Here is a 26070-nt window from a genome sequence, read left to right on the forward strand (position 1 = left end):
ATGTTCAAAGAAAGACTTTAAATCCATTTTCAATTTTGTGCCATTTGGCTAATTGTGCCATTTACTTTCAATATTTTATATAAAATAATGTCAAAATGAGACAGCAAAAAAAAAAAAAAATTGATTTCTAAACAAATTAATTAATATGCCTCTTTATTCCTAAGAAAACAGTCAGCTTTGAGATGTTGTTTATTTTTGTTTTTTAAATAGCACAGAAAGGAAACAGGAGGGTGATGAGAGTGTGAGGGGAAATGACACAGGAAATGGTCGGAGGCAGAATTAGACCCGGGCCCTGCAGTGAGGACTCTAGTTTTATCCATCTGTTAAGCTGGTGAGAGGTTTTTGTTGTTGCTTATAAATTCAGTTTGTAAGATTTCTGCATGGGATGATTTGATCAGATATTTTTAGCTTTATATCAACTCTATGATTTATTTTGAGTATTTAATGTTAAATAATCTCAGAGTGCAACATCAAGAAATGATGGTGATTCATAAATAAATAAATAAATATATATACTTTTTATTCCTTAAGCCAAACACAATATTCAGATGAGAATAAAATGCCAGGAACATTTTATAACCTGGAGAAAAAAAATCAATGTGCTTCATGTGTTGCTCTCAGAGGTTGAACCAGCTGTCGTCAGGTTTTCAAAGTCAAATTTGGTCTGAAACTCTTTTCATTCACACTTACGGCATCAGGGAAACTTCACAGTACTGATCTACATCATCGTGTGATGGATGGATCTAAAAAAAGTTAAAGGAAGTGATAAAAAGGAAACAACTCATTCAGTAACTTCAGTTTTCTGATGATCTGACAGAGTGAAGAGTCAGACGCTGTTCTTCTGAAATTTAACGACTTTTCTGCATCAGAATGAAAATCCTCCATTTTCTCTTCTTCTGCTTCTTGTCAGGTGAGGACTGATGATCTTAATGTTGCTCTTTAATTCAAAATATACTCAACTTTATAAAACACTTTATGAAATACATGTATCTACATACACTAAATAATGTTGTGATTATCCATCTTGTTTTAGATGTATTATTATTATTTTTCATCTGACAGGTCCAGCTGGGCTCGTCAAGGCAAAACATAATATTTGGTCTGCAGCTGAAGGATTTAATGGCACGCTTAACTGCAACTTATCTTTGTCTGGAAGCACAAAGTTCTTCTGTAAGGAAAAATGTGAGCGAGCAGAAGATATCCTCATTAAAACAGATGGAAGCACAGCTCAGAGTGGCAGATACAGCATGAAGTATAAAGATGGATCTCCAAGAAGAGGAATTGTGTTTTTAAGCTTCTCACAAATGATCAAGTCTGACACAGGAATGTACAGGTGTGGTTTGGGAAGATCTTCTGCTCCAGATTCATACTTTGACTTTGAGGTCAGAGTTTCAAATGGTGAGTTTTTACTAAAGGTGAGTGAAATTGAAAATGTGGAGACCCCCCAGGTCTAATTTAGTAATGTGGATCACTTTTAGATCAACCTGTTCAATCAATAAATACAAGCACATTTTACCTGTTATTGCACTTAAGTGTCCATGTTATATGGCATGTGACAACTGTACTAAGATAACGTTTTAGCACCTCAGTGTAAAGCCTACAATAATATTCAATGATTTATTGATTCAAATTCAGGCTCTGCTAAAACTGAGTTTTACACCACCTCCAACTATCAAAGTCTAAAGCAAAATCTTGCTTTTGTTCAGATTTTCTTTTCTCTATAACTGATTTTGATCATCAGTATCATGGTTTACATCATGATTTAAATACATAAAATCTACTAATTTAATTCCTATGATGGAGAGTAACAGAAGAATTGTTTGACCTAAAAAGTTGATGATCTTCCAAGAGTGTCATCATGCTAAAAAGAAGTTAGTCACCTTTTTTATATACAGGCTCATCTTCTAGCTGTGAGTCCTGAGAAATGCCTCAAAAAATAAGACAATTGAAAAAAAAAACTAAAACATTTGCACTCACACCGGTGAACTTCAAGGGTCTATAACGCTGCCCTTTAAGTTCATAGTATGAATGTTACGTTTTGCATGGGTTCATTAAATATGCAACAACAAGTTTTGATTCTCAGAGGATCAGGTAAGAATGTGTTTTTCAGATTTTTCTGATTGATTATGAAATGATAACTGTGCTCATTTGATCCATGAAATATAATCATAATACAACAGTGTAAAAAATGACCCAACACACTAGTATGTTGTATGTTTTATGCTTGTGGGGTGTTTATTGAAGTGCCACACACGTAGCTGTACGTTTCGGCACATAAGTCATAAGCACACAAACTCTCTCTCTCAGGTCTCCGCCTTCACTATATATATAGGGAGAAACCTCAATGGTTAAATGACCACCACCTGTCCCTCCAGCCTCCTTGGCACTGCCCCCTTGAGCTCACTGCCCCACTCCTCCCCTGCAGCTGAGCCAGGGACCACACCTCCCCCACAAACTGGTTCAGTTCAGACTAATTAATGTTCTTCTATTCCACAGATCTGGATAAAAACGTTGGTTTTTATCGCACACAAACTGAGGGAGAAAAGATCACATTGGTATGTTCCAACAACACATATGGACACAGGAAGTTCTTTTGTAAGAATGAGTGTAAGAATGAAGGGGAGATCCTCATTGACACAACTAATAACAAATCTGAGAGTGGCAGATACAGCATTGAATACAGACCAGGATCTGTGTACGGACTGTATGCAACCATCACACAGTCGTCCAAGTCAGACACAGGAAAGTACATCTGTGGTTATGGGAACCCTCTGTCTCCAGATTCATGTGTGAATGAATATGTTCTTGTCATTGATGGTAAGTTTCTTTTCAAAACAGTAAAAATAACTTTTAACTTTTGGTGACTTTGAGGTGAGATTGTTGTTACTGCCAGAGATCAGCTGATTGGTTGAGACATCATTATACCTTTCTAACAATACAATACAATACAATACAATACAATTTTATTTATATAGCACATTTAAAGACCTGAAGGCACACCAAAGTGTTTCACAGTAATATGGAGAGTCAACATAAGTCAAAAACAGGGTACAAATCAGGCACAAGCACAGATAGGATAGAGGCACTAACAGACCAGGAGAGTTAGATAAATACAAAATATGCTACGAAGACAAAAACAGCAGTGAAATTAATAAAAATAATACATTTAATAAAATCTAATAAAAGATTTAAAAGTTTAATAATTAAAAGATTTAAAAGGGTATTAACTGGTCGGGAAAGCCAAGTCAAATAGATATGCTTTTAATCTTGATTTAAAGGACTGGATAGAGTCCAAGGCTCGAATAGAAGCAGGGAGGCTATTCCAAAGGTTGGGTGCAGCTGAAGCAAAGGCACGATCGCCTCTGGTCTTCAGTCTAAACTTAGGTTGGGCCAGGAGTAATTGACCTGATGATCTTAATGCACGACAAGGAGTGTACAAATTAAGGAGGTCAGTGAGGTAGCTGGGCGCAATGTTATTCAGGATTTTAAAAGTGAGTAGCAAGATTTTAAACTCAATGCGATATTTGATTGGTAACCAGTGTAGATCAACAAGAGCCGGAGTAATAGGGTCAAATTTTCTAATGCCAGTAAGAAGGCGAGCCGCAGCATTCTGAACGAGTTGCCGCCTTCGAAGAGAGAAGGCTTGGAGACCACAGTAGAGAGAATTACAATAATTTAACCTGGAGGTCACAAAAGCATGGATAAGCTTTTACAGGTCCCTGTGTGGTATATAATGCTTAGCTTTAGAAATCTAACTACAGATGATACTTGCTTATCGAGCTTAAAGGAGCTATCCAAATAGACACCCAGGTTACGCATAGAATCAGAGAGAGAGTTAGCTAGGGGCCTCAGCAGGGCAACAAGCTGGTCTCGAGGAATATGGCTGTCGAACACCATAACTTCAGTTTTTTTCTACGATCAACATTTTCTAACATCAAATAAAGGACAAATTGTTGAAGTCTGGATGTCCGATCTCAGAGTATTAATTTCTTGTTGTGCTGATAAATTTATTCCTCTGTTCATTCACAAATATAAACCATATTTCTTATGAAGCTTTAAAAAAACATACAGATATTTAAATATAGTAAGTTTCACAATCATAATGTGCACTAATAATTTTTAATCAGAGCACATATCATATACAAAACATCATTTTTTGTATTACTAAAAGTTTTTTAACTATTTGAAATCTAAGGTTATGTGTGTTTAAGAAGTGTGAGCTCCACTTTGAATCATTTTTTTAAAGTTGTGATGGTGGAGCTAAAATTGAGGGCAAAACATCATCATCATCATCATCTTTCACTAAAGCTGAGTGTTTCTACTCTTGCAGGTGAAAACAGATGTAGTGTGCTTTATATGCTTTATATGAGATTTCCCAGTCTAATGTGTAAAAGAGTATCAGCTTATCCATCAGCTGATCTGATGACACTGACACTGAACGTGACTTTGTGGTTTATCTGAAAAAGTAATAATGATGTAAAGAACAGGAAAGCAGGCAGCTGAGTGATTACAGATCTTCCCTATTGAACTTACACATAAGCTTCATGTTAATGCTGCATTTAGTGCTTCACACGTTTGTATTTACCTGTATGATAATATGATTCGTTTTACTGCATTTGTCTGTATCGCTATTGATTTAGTATTGATATTTTTTCTGTTTGTTGTTCACAGATTCAAACCCACCTGCTTCCACACTGCAGACAGCAACAACACAGAGTGAAAGTGTCACTGCAGGAGTCTCTACACATTGTCCTGACTGCTCCTGGCTTCTGGTTGTGCGTGCGTCCGTGGATGGTGTTTTGCTGATGGCTGTTTTCCTCATGCTCTGCTACATTAGTAAGACAAGGAGGAACTTTGGACTGAACACCAGAGAAAATGACACAAACATAGAGGTGAGTTTGTGTCACTTGTTTTCATCACTTGTCTGTTGTTGCAGGTTTCAGTGAGTGTTGTTGATTCATGCTGTCAGTGTGACTTTCTCAGTGAAATGTAGTGAAAAGAGGTGATGTTACCTGTTATTACGGTTTCTTCAATAATATCCTTGTAGTGTTAGTCCAATAATCACACAACTGGTATGTTAACTCCAACTTTAATGGTCGCCTTCTTTCATTCAACCACACAAAAAACCCTGACCCTCCAAAACTTCTACTCCCCCTTCCCACCTGCACGTAGCCATGCCCCCCTTCACTGGACACTTGCGCAGTGGGACAGATACATCTTAACAGTAGTCTTTACCAGCAGTGGGAGGTGAAGACAAAGTGAACAATTTTAATACCAGACAGAAATATTTTTATAATTATGTAGATATAACAGCATACAACATATTTTTTGGTCCTTTGAGGTTATTCCACAGCATCATAATTTCAGGATGTCATATCTAAAAGTGTGAAAGCCCCTTTAGTTCTGTTTCCAGACACTGTAGTACATGTATGCTGCTCTGAAGCAAACCTGTTTAACTTCCTATGATATTTATAATGTTACATTTTTTTGGGTTTGTTTGTTTCTCTTGAATAAACTTTGTGCTTCTGTTTTTTTAAAGTTCAATTTGCATTAAACTGTGATGCTGCATGAGGTTATTGTCTTTTTTTTTTTCAGTTATCTGTAACACATGAGAACTGGGATCCAACCATCAAACACAAAGAGTCCAAAAGCAACAGGACAAAACCCACTCTTCATTATTAAAGACCAAAATCTAAAAAGTAAAAATGAATTTTGAGATTTGTGATTTCACAAATCGATTGCTATTTCCCAACTGTAACTGAAAAATGTTGTAAACATTTGGTTTTATTTCATTCATTGTTGTCTACTGTATGATTTATACATCTATGCGCTTACTTATGATAAATATCTGATAGCAGATAATTATCTAACTTTGCTTCTGGAGATTTGTTGTTTGTTTGTGTTGTTTGCTGTTTGTTTTGCATTCCAGTAATCTGATCAAGCACCTCAACTGGAGAATTGCAGAATAGACCCTGTACACGAGAAAATGCTAACTTCCTGGTTTGAGACCGGATGTGGGGTTGTACATTTCCGGTAGCTTTACTTTGCGGTCAATCGCTACTGTGTAGATATACTCCAAAATCATGTCCAAAACTCAAAAACGGAAAGATCGCGTTAAGTTACAAAGAGCAGAAGGTGGGAACACTCGCCACTGTTGTGTCATAAAAAATCTAAAGATCAACTTTGACGTTTAAAAAGAGTTTAGATCGATCAGTTGTTTACATCACTCAACACAAGCAGAACTGCATCACTGCAGCAGAAGACACATCGTCCACATTCAGAAGCACATCTCTGTATAGTGACAATTATTATGATTTAAACAGGCAAATATTCAGCATTCAAACTACAGGTGAAGAATAGTCAAACCAGATGTTTCCCCTGTTTTGTTGATATCAGCTAGTCAAGTACACACCTACACAGCATGTTAACAAACCGTGAAAAAAAGCCACACAAAAATTTCTTTTTTTTAAAATCACATTGTTTCCTGCATCCTGATCGCTGCAGACGATCTCCTCCGTGACGTCTCTCCTGTACAGTACAGAATCGCTGCATCGATCACTAGCAGTGTGACTCTGAGGTGCAGTATTGTATGTCGACGAAACGTTTCGCACCGTCAAAAATTAAAATTGGCTACTTGATTTCACCTATCGCTGGTTATTTTTAGAACATAACACCCGCGATAAACGAGGGACAGCTGAGAAATATAACATTTGAATCCATTTTCTCTTTTGCTCTGAGGCGCGGGGGAAAAAATATCGACAAGTCGATGAACATCATTTACAGACATATTGGGTAAATGCCCAAGACATCTATAGAAATGTAAATCGCCACTTGATTCATTCATTTGCTTAACTTGATTTGGGCCATAAACAAGGTGCGAATAGGACACCGGAAACAAAGCTCCCCACAGGAGTTTCCACACCGGAAGTAGCATATGCTAACGTGCACATAGTCTATTTCCCATGTTGGGTTTTACATGTGAAACACTTTGCACTGAAATTGATGGAAAATACAACAAGGTTTCTTCAATCTGACAAAATGTTAGAAATAATAGTGTCTAATGAATGTATCTGGGGACTTTGAGTAAAAATGTGCCTGTTGTTCTTATGAACCCTGTGTCTCAAATGTTTAGTCAGTTTCATTTTCATGTTTGTTTTCCTTTTGTCCCTGTCAAGTTTATGCATCTTAGTCTCTGCCTCAGTGTCTGTTTCGTATCTTATTTTTGTCTTATTTTTGCCCTTTGTGCATTTAAACCCTTAGTTAGGAGTAAATGTGGATTTCCTGTGGCAAACATGAATGTCAGTTTCTCGGTTTATGAAGGTCACCTTTAACTATGACAGTGCTGAGATACGGACCTCCTGTGAAGTTGTCACTAGTGATGAGCAAAGCGAGACTTCGTGAAACATTTGAAGTCTTTGTGCTTGTATTGATGATTCCAAACAATCTGAAACCATCTCCACAGTGGCCCCTGCTGGACAATTTGGCTATTGTCACGTCCTGATCATATTCTGTGAAATGGTGACACAGACAAGTTCTGCATAACTTCAAACAAAACCACTTATTATATCAGACTATCAATATCTTCGATCACTACATGTTTTGGAGAAATCCTTCAAAACAATTTGGGTAATTAGTGGTACAGTAGAGTACTAAGGTCACATTAATGAAAGGAAGGAGTTTTACCTCAAAATAGTGTTTTGAGAAAAGTCGAAATGTGGAGATTACAGCTGTTGTTTCAAGCCAGACAAATGCCACAGCAGCTATACCCTCACAAAATGCCTCAGTGAAACAAAACAATCAGCTGTCTTATCATGTCTTGTGATACAACATGCATCCTCTTCATTGCACAAGGGTGTAAACATCGATATCCTTGCTTCTGTCCATTGCCAGACATTTCATTTTATACAAATCCAGCCAACAAGTTTGTGTGTTTGTTCCCTTCTGACCAGATGCAGCTTTCTGCACCACCACATGGCCTTATAACTCTCACCACTGTTTATGTGCTAAAAGAGAAATAAAGTTAATAAATACCAATTCTGAAGTAGAATTTCGCTAACTCATCTACACAAGTCATTTAGTAGACTGTATATAAGCCATAAGAGTTTTGTCTACAAACAACTGTTAACTCCACATTTCCACTTCAAAAAAATAATAAAATAAATCAGTAATATATATTTTTATTTATGTGGCCTCTAATAATTTCCGTTTTATATATTAATCACAGTCGAAATGTGTGTGTGTCTGTGTCCTCCCATGCTCAGAAGTCTGGGCGCTTAAGTTAATTTGCCAAGTTTGAATTAGCAACTAAGGAAGAACAAACTTGGAGTATTTGATGTTGAGAAACAGCTCTTCTCTTTTGTGGCTCACTTTGTTGCTGCTGCAGCAGTGGCATTGACATGAACTCTGCCTCATGTGTTCAGAGAGCTGCACACTTCACCAAACTTGAAGGAGCTGTGTGTGTGTTTTGCTTTCATTTGTGTTTCCACCTCTGGCCACCAGGTGGTGCTCTTTTGTGTTTTCTTTTCAGCTGAGTTGTGTTTTAGGTCCCGTTAGTCAGAATCAGAAGGGTTTTATTGCCAAATGTTGAGCAGGTTTACAACATTAGGAAATTGCTGGAGGAGACAAACAGATATTTCAAATTTAAACCATTTAAACTGGCTCAAATAAAAGACCTCTTTAGTAACTCGGCTCCAAACAGACACTGACAGCAGAGAAGGAAACTGTTTACAGCTTAAAAAACAAACAGTACTGGAATCCACCTGCTGGAGGCGCTGTGAGCTCACTGGACCCAATCAAACAGATTAAAATACTCCTGTGTACTTTTCTCTTTCTTCAATCCTCACCTTTTCAGATTATTTTTTTTATCCTACTCTCATTTTCAAAGATGCATTTTTTCATTTATTTACAGATTTTAATTATTTTGGTTAAATGAATCCAAACAGTCACTTTTAAATACACTCTAAGAAATAAAATGTTGTATTTACTCCACCCAGTTATGTCAACTGGTTCCACACAACTGGGTTAGTGAAATATAAAATGTATGATACATTTAACTTGAACAAGAAATTTTAAGTACATCTGATAAATCTACTCAACCAAAACAAGCTCTACTGAAACTATAGGATTAAATCACTTTAACAGAATTGCAACTTACTCTATACAAGTTTGTAAATTAAACAAATCAAGTTTGTTAATTAACCTAACTTTAATAACACTTGGTGTGTATACTACACACATATATACACGGGAGAAGTAAACACACACTGACAGAATCTGCAAGAAGTCAAGAAGAAAAAATCCAACTGTTTTCATCTTGATTCTTTTGTCTTCACTTTTCCGTTTCTGTTACATTTCATGAGTCTGTTTTAACGCGGAATAAAAACCAGATCTCAGATTGTAAAACTGTTTCTGTTCAGTCAAGAAACACAGACTGGAGGTCAGACTGTTTTTATTGATTATGAACTGAAGAGAGACGTCTCCACAGCGTCCAGTTAGCCATAAGCTGCTCTTCTTGTATCAGCAGTACTAGAAGCTACATTTGGATCAACACAGACTAATAAATGGATCCAGAACCATCCAGATCAGTTGTTGTGAAAACTGGTCACATAGTGGTGATATTGCTTTTCTCCATGAACTAATTGTACTGTAATGTTACTTAATTTGCATAATAAGAGAGAGACACAAACGTATAGTTATGCAATGTAAAAAATTAAAGACGCCTAAACAAAAAATATTTAGAGCCTGCAGCGCTCATCATCACAAAGTCTAACCAACAACGTCTAAAATGTCTAAATTATATGTTCCAAAGATTTCATCCATCAGTCTAAGCATGATTAAAATGTGTATAATGCAACAAATTTAGTAATAGATGATAGTAATGCAACAGATTTAAAAATACAGTTCCTCTTTCCTCAGCACTAAAAGTCCTGTGGGTATTTACACTGTAGTATATAAGTAACAACTGATATCTGCTCTTTAAAAAAAGGCACCAAAGATGATAAAAAAATTTTTCAGGAGAATCAGTCTTATCCAACATCTCTGGACTGAAAAACAAACTAATATATGTACGAGACAGTTACCTGATATACTAAGTAAGAAAAAGTATGAAACACCAATGTGAGAATATTTCTCTGCACAGTAAGTTCATTATTCTGAGTCAGCACAGAGGTGGATACTAGAGTCAGGCTTCACTCTAAACCCAGCATATACAGGTTCAGTGAAGGTGGTGTTGAAGGTGTGCAGGTGGATCAGTTTATCAGAGGAGACACTGTAAAAGGACACAGTTCCTGCAGAACAGTCCACATACACTGCTACTTTGTGAGAGAGAGGTGAGGGGAGAAGAGGGATGGCTCTTAAATCAAATTTGTGACTTGCATAGTAACCCTTATCATCACTGCAGTTGAGACTCCAGGACTGATGAGTCCTTCCAAACCTGCATTCATCCTCTTCTCCTTTCCGTCTGATTCCTCCATAAACTACAGCAACATGAACCTCTCCTCTCCACTCGACCTCCCAGTAACAGCGACCAGTCAGACTGTTGGTACACAGCAGCTGAGGCCAGTGATCAAACCTATGATCATGATCAGGATACAGCTGGTCTTCTTCCACATGTGTCACCTCCTTGTTGTCATCAGACAGTTTGAGGTTTCTGTGTGCTGTGTTTGGATCCAGCGTCAGATCACAGAAATCTAAAAGGGAACCGTGACAAAAAAAGTAGAACAGTACAAGATTGTTGAATGCAGCTCATAAATCAAAAATACTTACATTTCCTTAGACCTGGTCTCATCCACTGGACTCCTTGAGGCTCCACACTGAAATGAGCACATTATCTTTTAGTATGCAGACGTGGCCTTTATATTCTCTGATTCATCTTTTCTAGAGAAATAACCTTGTGTTTTATTTTATCTCTTAATAAAGTCAAACAGATAATACAGTTCTAAGGTTTTATGTATCAAAGCACAATTAAAAAAATAAATCATCGGGTCTGTACCAGGTTCTTAAATTATCTAAATACCTAAATACAACCTTCAGTCTGCTTTATTTTCTGCCTCCCTGTGTTTCTGTCACTACAATGAACACTGTGCTTCAAATACTATTTTCTCTTTCTGTTAACACGTGTGAGGATGTTTCCGTTGCTTAGTTATTCAGTGCAAAACAAAACAAATAAATATATAGAACAAAATATTTTGAGAAAAGACTGCTGTGTTCATTCTGATAATGACAAAGGCTTTAGACTTTTTGAGTCTGAATCCGTTTTTCAAGTCAAGTTGTTCCTGTTATTGTTTTTGTTTTGTAGCTTCGGTTATTTCCAGCCTCAATAGACCTACTGAGTCCTGCATGCAGAAAACAATAAAAAGTTCAATGAGAAGATGATTTTTTTCTCGATTCTCAGGAGGCTATGACAGCAAACATTCAGATTAAGTCAATATTTATTTAATTACACTTTGAATCTGAGTACTTAATTGAACTGAGAGCATATATAATTCTTCCCAATCACAATTAAAAATAACGTGTTCCTGCACAGATGACTTGTTCATGAAAATAGGAATCCTGGTGCCTCAGCTGACTAAAAACAGGGAGGTAAGGCTGTGACTGTGTGGAGCATGAAGTGAGGACATAGGGAACGCAGCAGGAAGCAGCAAAATGAAACTATAAACTGGATCACAGACCCAGAACCATCACAAAGGCACCTGTCAGATCTGGGGTTAAACACATCAAAACCTCACTTAGCCATGGTCATGTGATGTTGGTGTTTTGATTGACACAGTCTTGAAACGTCAGTATCGAGGGTCCAATCCTTATGTATTTGTTACATTCTCCTTCAAGCTGTGTATCCTTCCTCGTGTTTTAACTGTGATTGGTCATTGAGTCATTCACCCACACAGCTGCCCACTTAACTGGACATACAGACTGTATTACTGGCAATCAGATCAGTGGTTACCTTACAATATGCTGGAGAAAAAAATATATTTTAGCTTTATTTCCTCTTTTCCTACCGGAGTATGACCAGTTTCACATGTGGATCCTCCTTTAGAGCAGACAAAAGCTTCATTCCTGAGTTTCCTGGATGATTATAGCTCAAGTCCAGCTCTTTCAAATAGGAGGGATTGGAGCGCACAGCTGTGGCCAGAGAGGTGAAGCCTGTTCCTGTGATCTGACAGCCTGACAGCCTTCAAACACATACAACATGTCACATCATTGTAATGAACTGCTCTGAATTTGATGATGTACATGTAGTCAAATTAACAGATTCTGATTTCAGTTAAAGTAGTTAAAAAACAAACAAACTGGCTTTTCTTCACTCAGTTTTAAAAAAGAACAAAACACATTGACTTTCTGTCTTTTTTGCTATGATGGACAATCATAGATAAAGTCATATTTTTCTGATTTAAGAAGTGTGTGTTTCAAGTCTACTCTATTGTTCTCTCTCAGAACTTACACCACAACATAAATTAAATCTATAAAATAATGACAGTTGTGAAATACCCAAATCTCCTGAAACAAAGAATCAGCTAACCTGAGAGTTTCCAGCACACACTGTGGACTCCCAAGTCCAACACAAAGCAGCTTCACTCCTGAATACTGTAGGTTGTTGTTACTCATGTCCAGCTCTCTCAGTCTGGAGGACTGAGAACTTAGAATTGAGGAAAGAGCTTCACAGCTTCTCTCTGTGAGGTTACAGACACCCAACCTGGAAAGACATGAATAGCAGTGAACTTTCCAAACTTTTGAAATAAATACTTTAAAGCAATGTCTTGCCAGGATTAAAATGGATACTTACAGGGCTTTGTTGCAGGCTTTGACCACTGGCAGCAGCTGCAGAAGAGCCTCTTCAGAAGCTGAATATTTCCTCAAGTCAAACTCATCCACACCTGCTTCTGATGACAGTAAGATGAAGACCAGAGCTGACCACTGAGCAGGAGAGAGATTAACTTTGGACAGGTGTCCTGAACTCAGTTGATGCTGGACCTCCTTCACTATAGAGTCATCATTCAATTCATTCAGACAGTGGAGTAGATTCATGCTTTTATCAGGAGAGAGAGCGCCGTTCATCCTTTCTTTAATGTACTTGACTGCTTCCTGATTTATCTGTGAGCTGATTCCTGTTTGTGTGAGCAGGCCTTGTAGGAGATCCTGATTGGATGGTATGGAAAGACCAAGGAGGAAGCGAAGAAACATGTCCAGATGTCCATCTGGACTTTTTAAGGCCTTGTCCACAGCACTCTGGTAGAAATGTCTTACTGAAGATTCTCCAGTCTGCACTGAGGCTGTTTCTTCTTCTTTCAGCAGGTTGATACCAGAGTTGGTGAATGTCAGATTGATATGAAGAGCAGCTAAAAACTCCTGAACACTCAGATGGACAAAACAGTAAACCTTCTCACGGTACAGCCCTCTCTCCTCTTTAAAGATCTGTGTGAACACTCCTGAGTACACTGAGGCTTCTCTGACATTAATGTCACACTCTGTCAGGTCTGATTCATAGAAGATCAGGTTTCCTTTCTGCAGCTCCTGAAACGCCAGTTTCCCCAGTGCTTCAATCATCTTCCTGCACTCTGGACTCCAGGGAGGATCTGTCTCAGCTCCTCCATCATACTTGATGTTCTTCAGTTTGGTCTGAACCACCAGGAAGTGCATGTACATCTCAGTCAGTGTCTTGGGCAGCTTTCCTCCATCCTGTTTGGTTTTTAACACGCTCTCTAGAACTGTAGCAGTGATCCAGCAGAAGATTGGGATGTGACACATGATGTGGAGGCTTCGTGATGTCTTGATGTGAGAGATTATGGTGTTGGCCTCTTCCTTGTCTCTGAGTCTCTTCCTGAAGTACTCTTTCTTCTGTGGGTCAGTGAACCCTCTGACCTCTGTAACCATGTCTATATATTCAGCAGGGATCTGATTGGCTGCTGCAGGTCGTGTGGTTATCCAGATGTGAGCAGAAGGAAGCAACTTTCCCCTGATGAGGTTTGTCAGCAGCACATCCACTGATGTGGACTCTGTAACATCAGTGAGGATCTCAGTGATGTGGAAGTTCAGAGGAAGTCGACACTCATCCAGACCATCAAAGATGAACACAACTTTGAACTTTTTAAAGTTACAGATTCCTGCTTCTTTGATTTCAGTAAAGAAGTGATGAATAAGTCCCACTAAGCTGAACTTTTTATCCCTCAGTAAATTCAGCTCTCTGAATGGGAATGGAAACATGAACTGGATGTCCTGGTTGGTCTTGTCTTCAGTCCAGTCCAAAGTGAACTTTTGTGTCAGGAATGTTTTCCCGATGCCAGCCACTCCTTTGGTCAGAACTGTTCTGATTGGTTTATCTCTTCCAGTTGAGACTTTAAAGATTTCTTCACACCTGATTGTTGTTTCTGGTCTGTTTGGTTTCCAGGAAAACATTTCAATCTGTCTGACCTCATGTTCAGTGTTGACCTCTCCGGTCCCTCCCTCTGTGATGCAGAGCTCTGTGTAGATCTCATTTAGAGTGGTTTGGTTTCCTGGTTTAGCAATCCCCTCAAAGACACACTGGAACTTCTTCTTCAGGTTACATTTAAATGTATTCTCACAACGTGGATCAGGATTTCCTACAAGAAAGCAACAGAAACATGAGTGTTATGATTATAGAAAATGTGACAATTTCATTGCTGTAAAGAAGAGAAATCCTCTCACTGCTCTGCAGACAGTCAGCCAGCTCCTCCTGTTTCATTATTCTCAGGAAGTTAACTGCAAGTTTCAGAAATGCCTCTCTGCTGCTCCTTCTCTGCTTCTCTTCCTCACTGTCCAACACCTCCTCTTCATCCCTCTGACACTCTGAATAATCTGGATTCAAATCATTCTGCATCTTCTTTAGTTCGTTCTTCACAAAAGTGATAATGTTTCCCTCCAGTATCTGGAAAATAAATGACACAATCTTAATTCATAAAAAAAATCAGATCTTCATAGTAAAAAATACTTTTTTACAGATTTGTTTTTTGTGTGTTTTCAATTTAACAGAGTTACAGTGTTAAACGATATGCAGGTAACTAATTAAATTAAAACTTCTGTCAGAGAAAAAAAATATAATTCCAAAATGGGGCTGTAACTTTGGTCTGTTTTGGTCAATTTGCATGATTTACACCTCTTTTTAATCGTTTGAGCCAATAGGATCACAGCAACGATGCCATGTTCACGTCACTTCAACCAATCAGACGTTGCAATGCCAAAACCCACGTTTACCCAAATTTACTGCATGTGACGTCCCGTCAGTCACGTGTCTGTAGGTGGGTCTAAAATGGAGGTTGTTGACGGAAAGCAGCTCTGATGCAGCTAGGTAGGCATGGTAACCGCTGATAATCACGTGGCTGTGCAGTGTACTTGCACCTTATTTGCAGATCATGTTATGTTCCCAAAACTTTGTTTTGAAAAGTGCTTTATAAGTAATAATAAAGTGAAACTAATTCACTGTTGGAGTATGTTTGTTATTTTGCCATTAAGTTATGATGAATATTGGACTGAGAAACATGAAAACAATTTAAAAAAAAGAGGTAGGTGTACATGTACAAACCTTAAACACCGAGTCCAGATTGGTTTGATGCTGCTGGGCATGATGAAGACTCTCCTGATCAGCTCTGTGGAGACATCATGAAGAAATTAGAACCATTTTGCACATAAATACAAGCCAAAGATTTCTTCTTCTGCTGTTTGATGATCATCCTGATTAAAACAAGCACAACTGTGCTGTAACAAATCTATTGTGTCAGTTTATACACTTATTTGTTTATTCATTTATTGGACTCCACTAGTCTAACTAACAGGTCAGTGATGGTTCTGTACTAAAGTGTGTTCTTGTACTGACCATATTATAGATATGCTCTGTACATTGCAAAAAGAAGAAAAAAGGCAGATTCATATTTTTATGTTGAAGAGTTTTATTTAAGGAGAAGGAGGAAAAATCTAAGAATACACCTACAAAAAAACAAAAAAAACACACGATGACACCTTGAATCTGCCTACAATACATCTACATCTGTGGTGTTCAGTGTCCAGACGGTGAACTACAAAAAGATCAAGAGCTTTGAGGGTCTCGAAAAGCGCTATATAAATGTGATCTATGATTATTATTATTATTATTATTATTATTATTATTATTATTATTATTATTAATAGTATCATCTTATTACATCCCAATGCACTTTGCAGTGTTATTTCATGCAGAAAAATGTCAATGTTAAGGTTAAAAATGTTAAGGTGTAGGTCCTTTATCAGTGTTACAGCCCTGGCCGGCTAGAGTTTTCTTCTGTGCTATGTCTTTAAGAATCTACAGGTCCTTCCTGATTGGAGAGCTAACGGTGGCTGATTGCTCATCACCACTCCTGCTGCCATTCAGGTCTTGCTTGCCTGTGTTGTCACACGTGCGCATAAGCGCAAATACGGTGATGTTGACTTGTCTGACTCTTTTCTATGCTGTGAAGATGATCCTGAGACAAAATTATCCAACTCTGGCCAAATGTCTACTTGCTGCGAATTCCAGCGATCAAAATCCCTGAGTTTACAGCATTGAAAATGACATGTTAATGCGTAAATGGCACCCTCCCTCATTTAATGATCTTGACTGGAATGTTTTTCAACAGATAGTTGTATCGCAAAAGTTCCAACCCCAGGTACTCAGTCTTGCACATGACAGTTTCTCCGGACATTTAGGAATTAGAAAAACTTACTGCCACTCCTGCCACATTTGTCAGGTTAGTGGTAAACCAAACCAAGTTATTCCACCTGCTTCATTACTCTTTGATTGTGTAGGTCCACTTCCCAAAACAAAGTCAGGACATCAGTATGTTTTGACTTTGATGTGCACCACCACACGCTTCCCCAAGGCTATTCTGTTACGCACTCTCAAAGTCAAAGCTGTTGTGAGAGTGCTAGCTTCTCCACTTTCGGTTTTCCAAAATCTGTTCAAACGGACCAAGGGTCAAATTTTATGTCTAAAATATTTGCTCAGGTCTTGAAATTTCTTGGCGTAATGCATCAAAAATTCAGTGTGTATCATCCCAAATCACAGGGTGCGCTTGAGGGTTTCCACCAAACATTAAAAGCCATGATGGGGAAGTTCTTCCTCAAGTCAAGAAGAGAGTGGGATGAGGGTCTGCCACTTCTCCTTCTAGCAGTGACAGAGAGTGTGCAGGGGTCGACGATTTTCAGTCCCGCAGAGCTGGTGTTTGGACACAGTGCATGGTCATTTGTGACTGCTCAAAGAGATATCCCTCAGACAGTTATCCCAAATCAAAACGTGTTAGATTACATATGTTCTTTAACCCTTTAAGACCTACCATAGAACCAAGTCCGCCAGAGCTTATATTATATTTTTACATGCTACAGTGCCATTTTTGGGAGCATTTCAAGTTGCTATACATCAGTGCAACCATACCATTATAGAATTTTTAATAATATGTATGCATTAAGTGCATAGTAATTACATACAAAAAATTGAAAATCGTTTTTGTTTTTTTAACATTTATTTCTAGTTAGAGAAATTTAAGAGGCTTATCCCTCAAAACTGTAAATGCAAAAAAGTTGCACAAAATAGTTTCCCACCACAGGAAATTTATTTTAAGTGTCTTCATAGTTTTATTTTTGAAATACACCAATTTTTATATATTGCAGGAAAAACAAAAATAAATATTAGAATGCACAGGTACAGGGCAACGAAATGCAGTTTGCATCCATCCAGAAGTGCTTTAGTGATATAGATATATTACAATATATATTAGCAATAATATAGATATGTGAGTATATTACAGAAATGGGTCTATTATGGTATGTTATAATGTACACGGTATGAAGTATGTTGTGAATATTCTATAACTATAAGTATGTACAGGCTGTAGTGAGTACAAGCTATGTACAGGCTATGAACAGGATATAAATATGAAAAACTATACAGAATATGAAATAAATAACTTTACAGAATCTGAGATATACAGTTATACAGAAATGGGAACTATGCAAGTTGTAAACAGTTGTAGGATTAAAGATTATCGAATGTACAGAATGATTATTTACACAGAGCTATACAGTAGTGCAGTTAAGATAAGTGAGGGTGTAGATAGTTTCTACAGAGGCTATATAAAGTGCTAGTGGTTGTGAGTGGTGGTTCAGTCCATGTTATTATTGTGTGTTTGAGGGTACAGTTGTCCATTGTGGGTGTGTGTATGTTCAGTCCATGAGTTTAACGTGGGTCAGATGTCAGGAGGCAGAGTTCAGGAGTCTGACAGCTGTGGGGAAGAAGCTGTTCCGGTACCTGGTGGTCTTAGTCCGGAGGCTCCTGTAGCGCCTCCCAGAGGGCAGGAGGGTGACGAGTCCATGCGATGGGTGACTGGGGTCTTTGATGATTTTCCCAGCCCTTTTCAGACACCGCTTCCTGTAGATGTCTTTTATGGCAGGAAGTGGTGCTCCGGCGATGCGCTGGGCAGTTTTCACGACCCTCTGCAACGCCTTCCGGTCCGAGGCAGAGCAGTTCCCGTACCAGACTGTTATACAGTTGGTCAGGATGCTCTCGATGGTGCAGCGATAGAAGTTCACCAGGATGTCTGAGGACAGGTGGTTCTTCCTCAGAGTCCTCAAGAAGAAGAGGCGCTGGTGAGCCTTCTTGACCAGCTTGGAGCAGTTGGTCGTCCAGGTGAGATCCTCGGAGATGTGGACTCCCAGGAACTGGAAGCTGCTCACACGCTCCACAGCCGTCCCCTTAACCCTTTACAGCCGGTCGGAGCGGGCACGCTCTGTTTTGCGTAACTATTTTTAAATCCCGGTAGCTCTGCAACCACGTAAGCTAGCGCAATATTTTTTTTTGCATATGAAACCGGAGGAGTTGTACTTACATCTGATGCCATCAGCTTGTCCTCGGTCACGGTTTCCTTCCACATAAAGCTTTGCAAAAACTGCATAAAAAGCGCTTGCAGGAACAAAAACATAATATTCCAGAAACACGCTGTGCCGATCCAATCAGCTGTTCATAACACTTCCTATGTTGGAATAGACGTCAGCGCGAACTTTTGCATTTCCGCCATTACCTGCCCGAAACCGGAAGTGACGTCATTTTCGCGGAAATGTAGTCTTTTTTATGATCAGGGCCTCAGTGCATATACTGGTCTTTTTAAAAGTTATCTTTGACTTTATGACTTTCTGTGTCGTTTCTGGGATGATTAGGACTCATATTGCACTGCTGGAAATAGTTTATTTTGATGCATATGCAATTTATGTAATTACTATGCACTTAATGCATACATATTATTAAAATCTGGGCTATAATGGTTGTATTGATGTATAGCAACTTGAAATGCTCCCAAAAATGGCTCCACAGCATGTAAAAATATAATATAAGCTCTGGCGGACTTGGTTCTATGGTAGGTCTTAAAGGGTTAATGTGGATGGGTGGATGTGGGTCAGCATTCCTCCTGTAGTCCACGATGAGCTCCTTGGTCTTCTCGGTGTTAAGCAGCAGGTTGTTTCTGTCGCACCACTCAGCCAGACGATCCACCTCCTCCCTGTAGGCGGCCTCATCGTTGTCACTGATGAGGCCAATCACCGTGGTGTCATCTGCAAACTTAATGATGGCGTTGGAACCATCAGCAGGTCTGCAGTCGTGGGTGAAGAGGGAGTAGAGGAAAGGGCTCATCACACAGCCTTGTGGTACACCGGTGTTCATTGTGATGGTAGATGAGCAGTGGTTATCCAGCCGGACATGTTGGGGGCGGTTGGTCAGGAAGTCCAGTAACCATTTGCAGATGAGGGAACTGATGCCCAGGTCTGTCAGTTTCCTGATGAGTTGTGAGGGGTGGATTGTATTGAATGCTGAACTGAAGTCTATAAACAGCATTCTGGTGTAGGTGTTGTTGTTGTCCAGGTGTGAGAGGACAGAGTGCATTGCGATGGAGACTGCATCCTCTGTGCTCCTGTTCTGGTGGTATGCGAATTGGTGGGGGTCCAGGGTGGGGGGGAGACAGGATTTGAAGTGTGCTAGGACCAGCTGCTCTAAGCACTTAGTGATGATGGGGGTGAGTGCTACTGGGCGGTAATCATTGAGGCAAGATGGGTTGGAGTTTTTGGGTATCGGGACGATGGAGGTGGATTTGAAGCAGGCCGGTACCACAGCGTGGGCCAAGGACAGATTGAATATGTCTGTGAGCACTCCTGCAAGCTCCCCAGAACACGCCCGGGGATGCCATCAGGGCCTGCAGCCTTGTGGACATTGATCCTGCTCAGCACTATTATAATGCAAATTTGCAAAAAAGCAGCATATGCATCAAAATAAACTATTTCCAGCAGTGCAATATGAGTCCTAAGCATCCCAGAAACGACACAGAAAGTCATAAAGTCAAACATAACTTTTAAAAACACCAGTATAGGCCTTGAAGGTAAAAAACCACATTTCTGCGAAAATTACGTCACTTCCGGTTTTGGGCAGGTAATGGTGGACATGCGATAGTTCGCGCTGACGTCTATTCCAACGTAGGAAGTGTAACGAACAGCTTGGCAAAGCATGTTTATGTTTTTGTTGCTGCAAGTGGCTTTTATGCAATTTTTGCAAAGCTATATGTGGAAGGAAACTGTGACTTCGGACAAGCTGATGGCATAAGATGTAAGTATAACTTCTCTTATTTCATAAGCAAAAAAAATTATTGCGCTAGCTTACGTGGTTGAAGTTCTACCGGGATTTTAAAATAGTTACGCAAAACAGAGCCCGACCGGCTTTAAAGGGAATAAAGCAAACAAAATTCCACGTGTTCTCTTTCCGTATCTCAGAAGAAAATAAAAAATAAAAAATGAAAAGAAAATTTGATAAGAGATCCGTTCAGAGAAGTTTTGAAGTAGGTGACCAAGTGTTGACTCTCCTACCCAGTCCTGGATCTTCTCTCCTTGCAAAGTTCTGTGGGCCCTACACTGTCCAAGAGAAACTGAGTGACAGAGATTATGTTATAGGTACCCCTGACCATAGGAGAAAACGTTGTTTGTGTCACGTCAACCTGATGAAGCCTTATTTTGTTTACAATGTCGGTGTAAACTCCTCTTCATCCCCTGCTGTGCCGTCGTCCCTGCCCGTAGTGGTGCCAGTGTCTTTGTCTCAGTATAATCCAGAAAGTGATGGCTTAGTTTTCGTTTGTAGCACTTGTCCTTTGTTTGGTTTTTGATTCATCTAGGGTTTTAGATAGCACCTCCTTTCCCGACTTAGCTTGTTCTGTTTGTTATTTTGGCCTTTGTTCACCCCAGAGTTAAGTTTTCAGTGTAGCCACAAATAAACCACCGTTCACTTCAAAGATTTGGCTTCTGGGTATGGTTTTGGGGACCAGGGCGGGGTCACATCTTTCCTAACCTTTATGTTTTGTTTCGGTACCCCTAGACTGGGCTGTAACAACCAGTTTTGTTAATGATTTTCATGAATGCTGGGATGGTCACTATGAATTATGAGATTATGATAACATGGATCAAGGGTGGTCCATGCTTAAGCTGGAATATAAAGGAAGCATTGAAGCACTTTTATTTAATATTTAAAGAATTCCAGCAGCTTGTATCGTGGCTTCCAGCACCACACAGACAGCTGTAGATCATTTCACCTTCCTAAGCAAAACGAGCACCCACAGTATCAGAGTCAAACTGACTAACTGCTGACACATTCCTGCTGATTACCACATAAATTATAATCAGCATGATGGCCAGTGCAGGGAATGCAGGGCTGTCATGATAGATAAAAAAAAAAAAAGTCAGTCTTACTCATGGAGGACCTAAATTTCAGGACTGAGGCCAGATGCACTACATAGCTTTAAGGTAGGTGTGAACTTTCTTACTCCTCAGCAGCAGCCGGTTTTGGTCCTTTAAAGTGGATGGGGAAATCCATTGACCGATCGCTCTTTAAAGACACACAGCTGGGTCCAGGTTCAGGTTCAGGGGCATCTGGTGTCTCAGTGATCCTGGTGAACAGAGAAAAAGACCATCAGGCAGAGAAATTACATTTTTAGCCTTCTGACACGAAAAGTACTGAATAAACTTGGAGCTAGTCACAGTAATAATATTACAGTAAGACTAAAAAATAAGGCTAAAAAGTTTGATGCACTTCACAACAAATGACTTCTGTTCTTTTTAGTCTATTTGTTGCTGTGTTTTCTTCTTTTTATGAACACAGCAATAAAACAACAACAACAACAACATCATTAATAATAATAATAATAATAATAATAATAATAATAATAATAATAATAATAAATGATTACACATGTGGCAAACTAAAACTTCTCACTGATTACTCCTGGATCCATTCAGTTAACTCTTACTTTGCATCAGGAGACAATTTCCTGCTTTTAAAGTCAGGACGGTCTTCCTGTTGAGTGCTTCTCTTCCTCATTGTTACAGAGCTGAGACTCGGCTCAGGTTCATGTTCAGGAGAGTCTGGTCTGAGGAGTGAGGAAAGGAATCAGGAAAAGTTATATATGTACCATTTTTTACTCTCCAGGTGAAAGATATATTAGAAAAACTTTTCAGGGTTAAAATTAATTAACAGAGAGAAAGCAGATGATGAAGTTACTGCATGTAGTTTGAGAACATTTCTGTATTTGTTCATTTAGCAGTGAAGATAATACAAGGTTTAGAGTGTGATACCTTTCCATGTTTGTAACCTGCAGTCACCTGATGGAAGAGAAAAGTGAGAATAAAACACAGATTATAATTTGGCTTTATTTCTGTTTATTGAGATATTTGATAGCTACAAGGTTTGTTTAATCATAATTATACTTTTATATTATATTACTTTATAACTAAGTTTTCATTGTTTGTCAAAAAGATCAATCTGACCATCAAAGAGTCAACAAACAATCATTGTGATGATCACACTTTTCAAACAGAAGATTAAATAGAACAAAAATACAAAAAAACATATAATATAAATCAGATCAAAGATTAATTTATTCATCATCTTCCTGAACACCGTCTGTCTGCACTGGGATAAGTTTTGATTCTGTTCTTTTTCTATTAAGATCTTGTCTTACTTCCCTTCATCACTTTATGCTTCAGGAGTTTGAGTCAATATTTATGTAAAGGTATTTTCCTGGCACATAACACACATTCTAGAAAGCATCCTCTACTTCAGCTATTTTTCACTTACTTCCCCTCCAGACTGTGTGTAACCACTGAAGGATTTAAAGACACATCTTAAAATAATATATTAAAAATAATTTTATAAACAACAAAAAATGAAAGAAACAAAGAAAAGAAACAAAATGAAAATAATTCAAAGCTCACTAAGTGTCCACCAGCAGTGTGTTTTATTCTGCAGCTCACTTCCTTGTTTATTTCTTAGATGTTAATGATTTGAATACAGCTGCTCACTGTACCCGGATGACACGCCCACACTGTCCAACTAGTAAAACAAGTTTATAATGTCACTGCTTTGTTCTGATGTTTGGCTAAATTTCCTGCCCCTGGCTACTGAATTTCATCTATCAAGTGAAAGTTTTAAACAGCAAAACATAAATTATCCACTTACTGAAGAGTGTTTAACATTTTAATTGAATATTAATTTTCTTAAGAACTGTAGGACTCTGCGTCCCGATAAAGTTTTGAATAACACATTTCACTACCCAGAATCAGTGATGCATCAGAACCAGTGAGCTGTTGCTTTCAGCCCTGACGGCGTGTCCACTTACGGTCGTCGAGTGAGAAAGCCGAGAAAGAGAAAGCTGATTCTGATGCGTCGGGTCCGCGCTCTGTGTTTACGTCTTTGTGTGGAATCCGTTTACCTGCTCTCACCTGCTATCGCTTTATTCAGGCTACTCACCTCCCTCTATCCACCTGCACTTTCAAACGTACACGTGAAGGACTACAGGAATATCTGGACCACGGCCAATCAGAGAGGTCCTGCTCCTGACAATCTCAGATTGGTTTAGACGACAATATGGGCATAATGTGTGTTTGTTGTTGATCACACGGAGGCTTTCAGAGTTGTGGAGACCTGCGACATAGGATTTTTTTTTTGTGGCACCATTGAAAAATTTAGTTGCATTTGCAACCCAATTGGTTGCAGTCTAGAGCCCTGCTACCAGAAATGACCCAACCAACCCGAATCAAATATGACAAACTACACAGAGAGCTCATCATCCAGAGGCATTAACAGTCATGTCAGCCATGATGAGCTTAAATAACAAATGTCTGAAAACAAAACAGAACAAAAAACAAAACAAATTCATGGTTCATGTCTCACCTTTAGTCCTTCCAACAGAGTCTGTTCTGCCTGCAGTGGGAAACCTTCAGTCTCCTCGGTCCAGAAAAGAGGTTCTCAAACGTTTTGTGGTCACGAGTCTCTTTCAGAGGACAACATTATCCCATATAATCAACCTCAGCTTCACATGATGATGTGTACTAACAGAAATATTTAACATCGTTCACAAGAAAGCTGGCTGGCTAATAATTCATTAGTAACAGGACAGAAAATAAATAAAATGTAAAATACAGACGTTTGCTGTGTGTCCTTCTTTCACTCTGTACCTGTTTCATCAGTCCTTACAGGACACTGAACCAAGTATATTTCCATATGCAAACACAGCCGTCACGCCCGGCTGCCTGAGGTCAGGTTACATCAGCCAGTTTGTTCCTCTGTTTGTGTTCACTGCAGCTTCAGTTCAGTTTTCAGTAACTTCCAAGAAAGGCGCTGTTGTTATTTTGGGGTGGTTTCATGAGTAATGTTTGAAGACAACAGTAAAACAGGAATGATGTACAGGAGGAAAAAAATGTGTGTAATCTATTTGTGTGTTGTTCTTGTAACACACAAATTTACCCTTTCTGCTGGGAAGATTAAGCCAGCCTCCTGATGACATTAAAACAAATCTGAGATGTGCTCCTGTGATATAAACTACAGAGCAATTCAGATCCCAAACAAACTTCAACTCCATTTGTGAGTACAAGAAAACAGTTATTAGAATATAATGAGCTTAAATTTGCTTAGATGAGAGGGTCGAGCTGTAGATCAGAGGAATAGGGAAGGATTTGTGAATGTGTGTGTGTTTTAGTTTGGTTTAGCTATAGGCCTGAGAGTGTGTGTAATTGTGTAGAGGGAGAGGAATTTATTGACACTGGGGGTCTGCCTGTCATAAAAGGAGACAGGAAGCTACAGTTGGGGGATGCTGGGACTGTATGGAACAGATAGGAAAGAGAGGAGAAGTCTGTTACCCTTGTTGTCCCCGAATGTAATAAAAGCTCATAAGTGTCACATGGTCTAATTATGGTCTGGAGAGGAGATGGACTTTTATGACCGGCAGGAAGTCACATATACAGAGACACACACCCAGTGCTTTAACTGTTACGACACACACACACACTTACTCACGTGCACACACAGGTACGCACACACCCAGGCACTCACATTCTCGTACAAGAACCTTTGTTCAAAGAAATAAACTGTTGGTAGATCCACTTTGCAACGAATCATTCATCAGTAAAAATCTAACTCAAATCAAATACAACAAATTCAACATGCATAGAAAAAATTCCAACCCTGCAGGGATCAAACATCTGATCAAACACCAGGGTTGGACACAGACTTTCTAATCTGACATCACAAAGTTATTCTGAAGCTGTAAATCTAATTAAAAACTCCCCAAAACTACTAAGAGAAAACCCTTAAAAGGTTCAGTGATAGAAGGAAAATCCTTTACATATAAAATCAACAGAGGTTCCTGATAAATAGACTAATAAACAGAGAATAGCTGAACAGTTTCTGTGACACAGATGTAAAAATGCATAAATGCTCCATGATTTTCATTTCTATCCATCATCTTGAACACTGACTATAAATGTGTTCACTTCATTATTGTGTGATTTGGTTTCTTCACGTGTCTCCTTCAGTGCAAATAAAGGACTGTTAGAGTGTGTGCTGTGTGTTTTTCTGAAGCATGACAATCCTTTCCAACAAGTATTTCCAGCTGTTTGTCTCCACTCTGCACTTTAGTCTTTCTTCCTGTCATGTCTGTGTTTGTCCACCAGGTGTCTCCCTCAGGTCATTTTCTCCAAATCAGAAGCTTCAGATTTGTGGAGACGCTCTGCCTGCCAGACAACATTTCA

The 26070-nt window shown here is 38.9% G+C and overlaps 2 protein-coding genes across 2 annotated transcripts; one reads left to right on the forward strand and one right to left on the reverse strand.

Annotated features, from left to right (window-relative positions):
* Nucleotides 1-780: 780 nt before the first annotated feature.
* Nucleotides 781-5787, forward strand: LOC146579437 (polymeric immunoglobulin receptor-like). The gene is made up of 5 exons (XM_085269320.1): nt 781-910; nt 1063-1398; nt 2497-2817; nt 4672-4892; nt 5596-5787. The coding sequence occupies exons 1-5, from the start codon at nt 871-873 to the stop codon at nt 5680-5682; spliced, it is 1005 nt and encodes a 334-aa protein (XP_085125446.1). The 5' UTR covers nt 781-870; the 3' UTR covers nt 5683-5787.
* A 3309-nt stretch (nt 5788-9096) lies between these two features.
* Nucleotides 9097-24477, reverse strand: LOC146579438 (NLR family CARD domain-containing protein 3-like). The gene is made up of 11 exons (XM_085269190.1): nt 24215-24477; nt 22618-22644; nt 22293-22412; nt 21810-21932; nt 15536-15599; nt 14662-14881; nt 12782-14576; nt 12518-12691; nt 11997-12170; nt 10765-10811; nt 9097-10688 (listed from the first exon to the last, which is right to left on the reverse strand). The coding sequence occupies exons 2-11, from the start codon at nt 22623-22625 to the stop codon at nt 10147-10149; spliced, it is 3267 nt and encodes a 1088-aa protein (XP_085125316.1). The 5' UTR covers nt 22626-22644; nt 24215-24477; the 3' UTR covers nt 9097-10146.
* Between the last annotated feature and the right edge of the window lie 1593 nt (nt 24478-26070).

Source organism: Mchenga conophoros, linkage group LG3 (genome assembly GCF_057382185.1).
Source record: "Mchenga conophoros isolate Kocher_MC1m ecotype Shallow Benthic linkage group LG3, M_conophoros_male_GT1.1, whole genome shotgun sequence".
NCBI lineage: Eukaryota > Metazoa > Chordata > Actinopteri > Cichliformes > Cichlidae > Mchenga > Mchenga conophoros.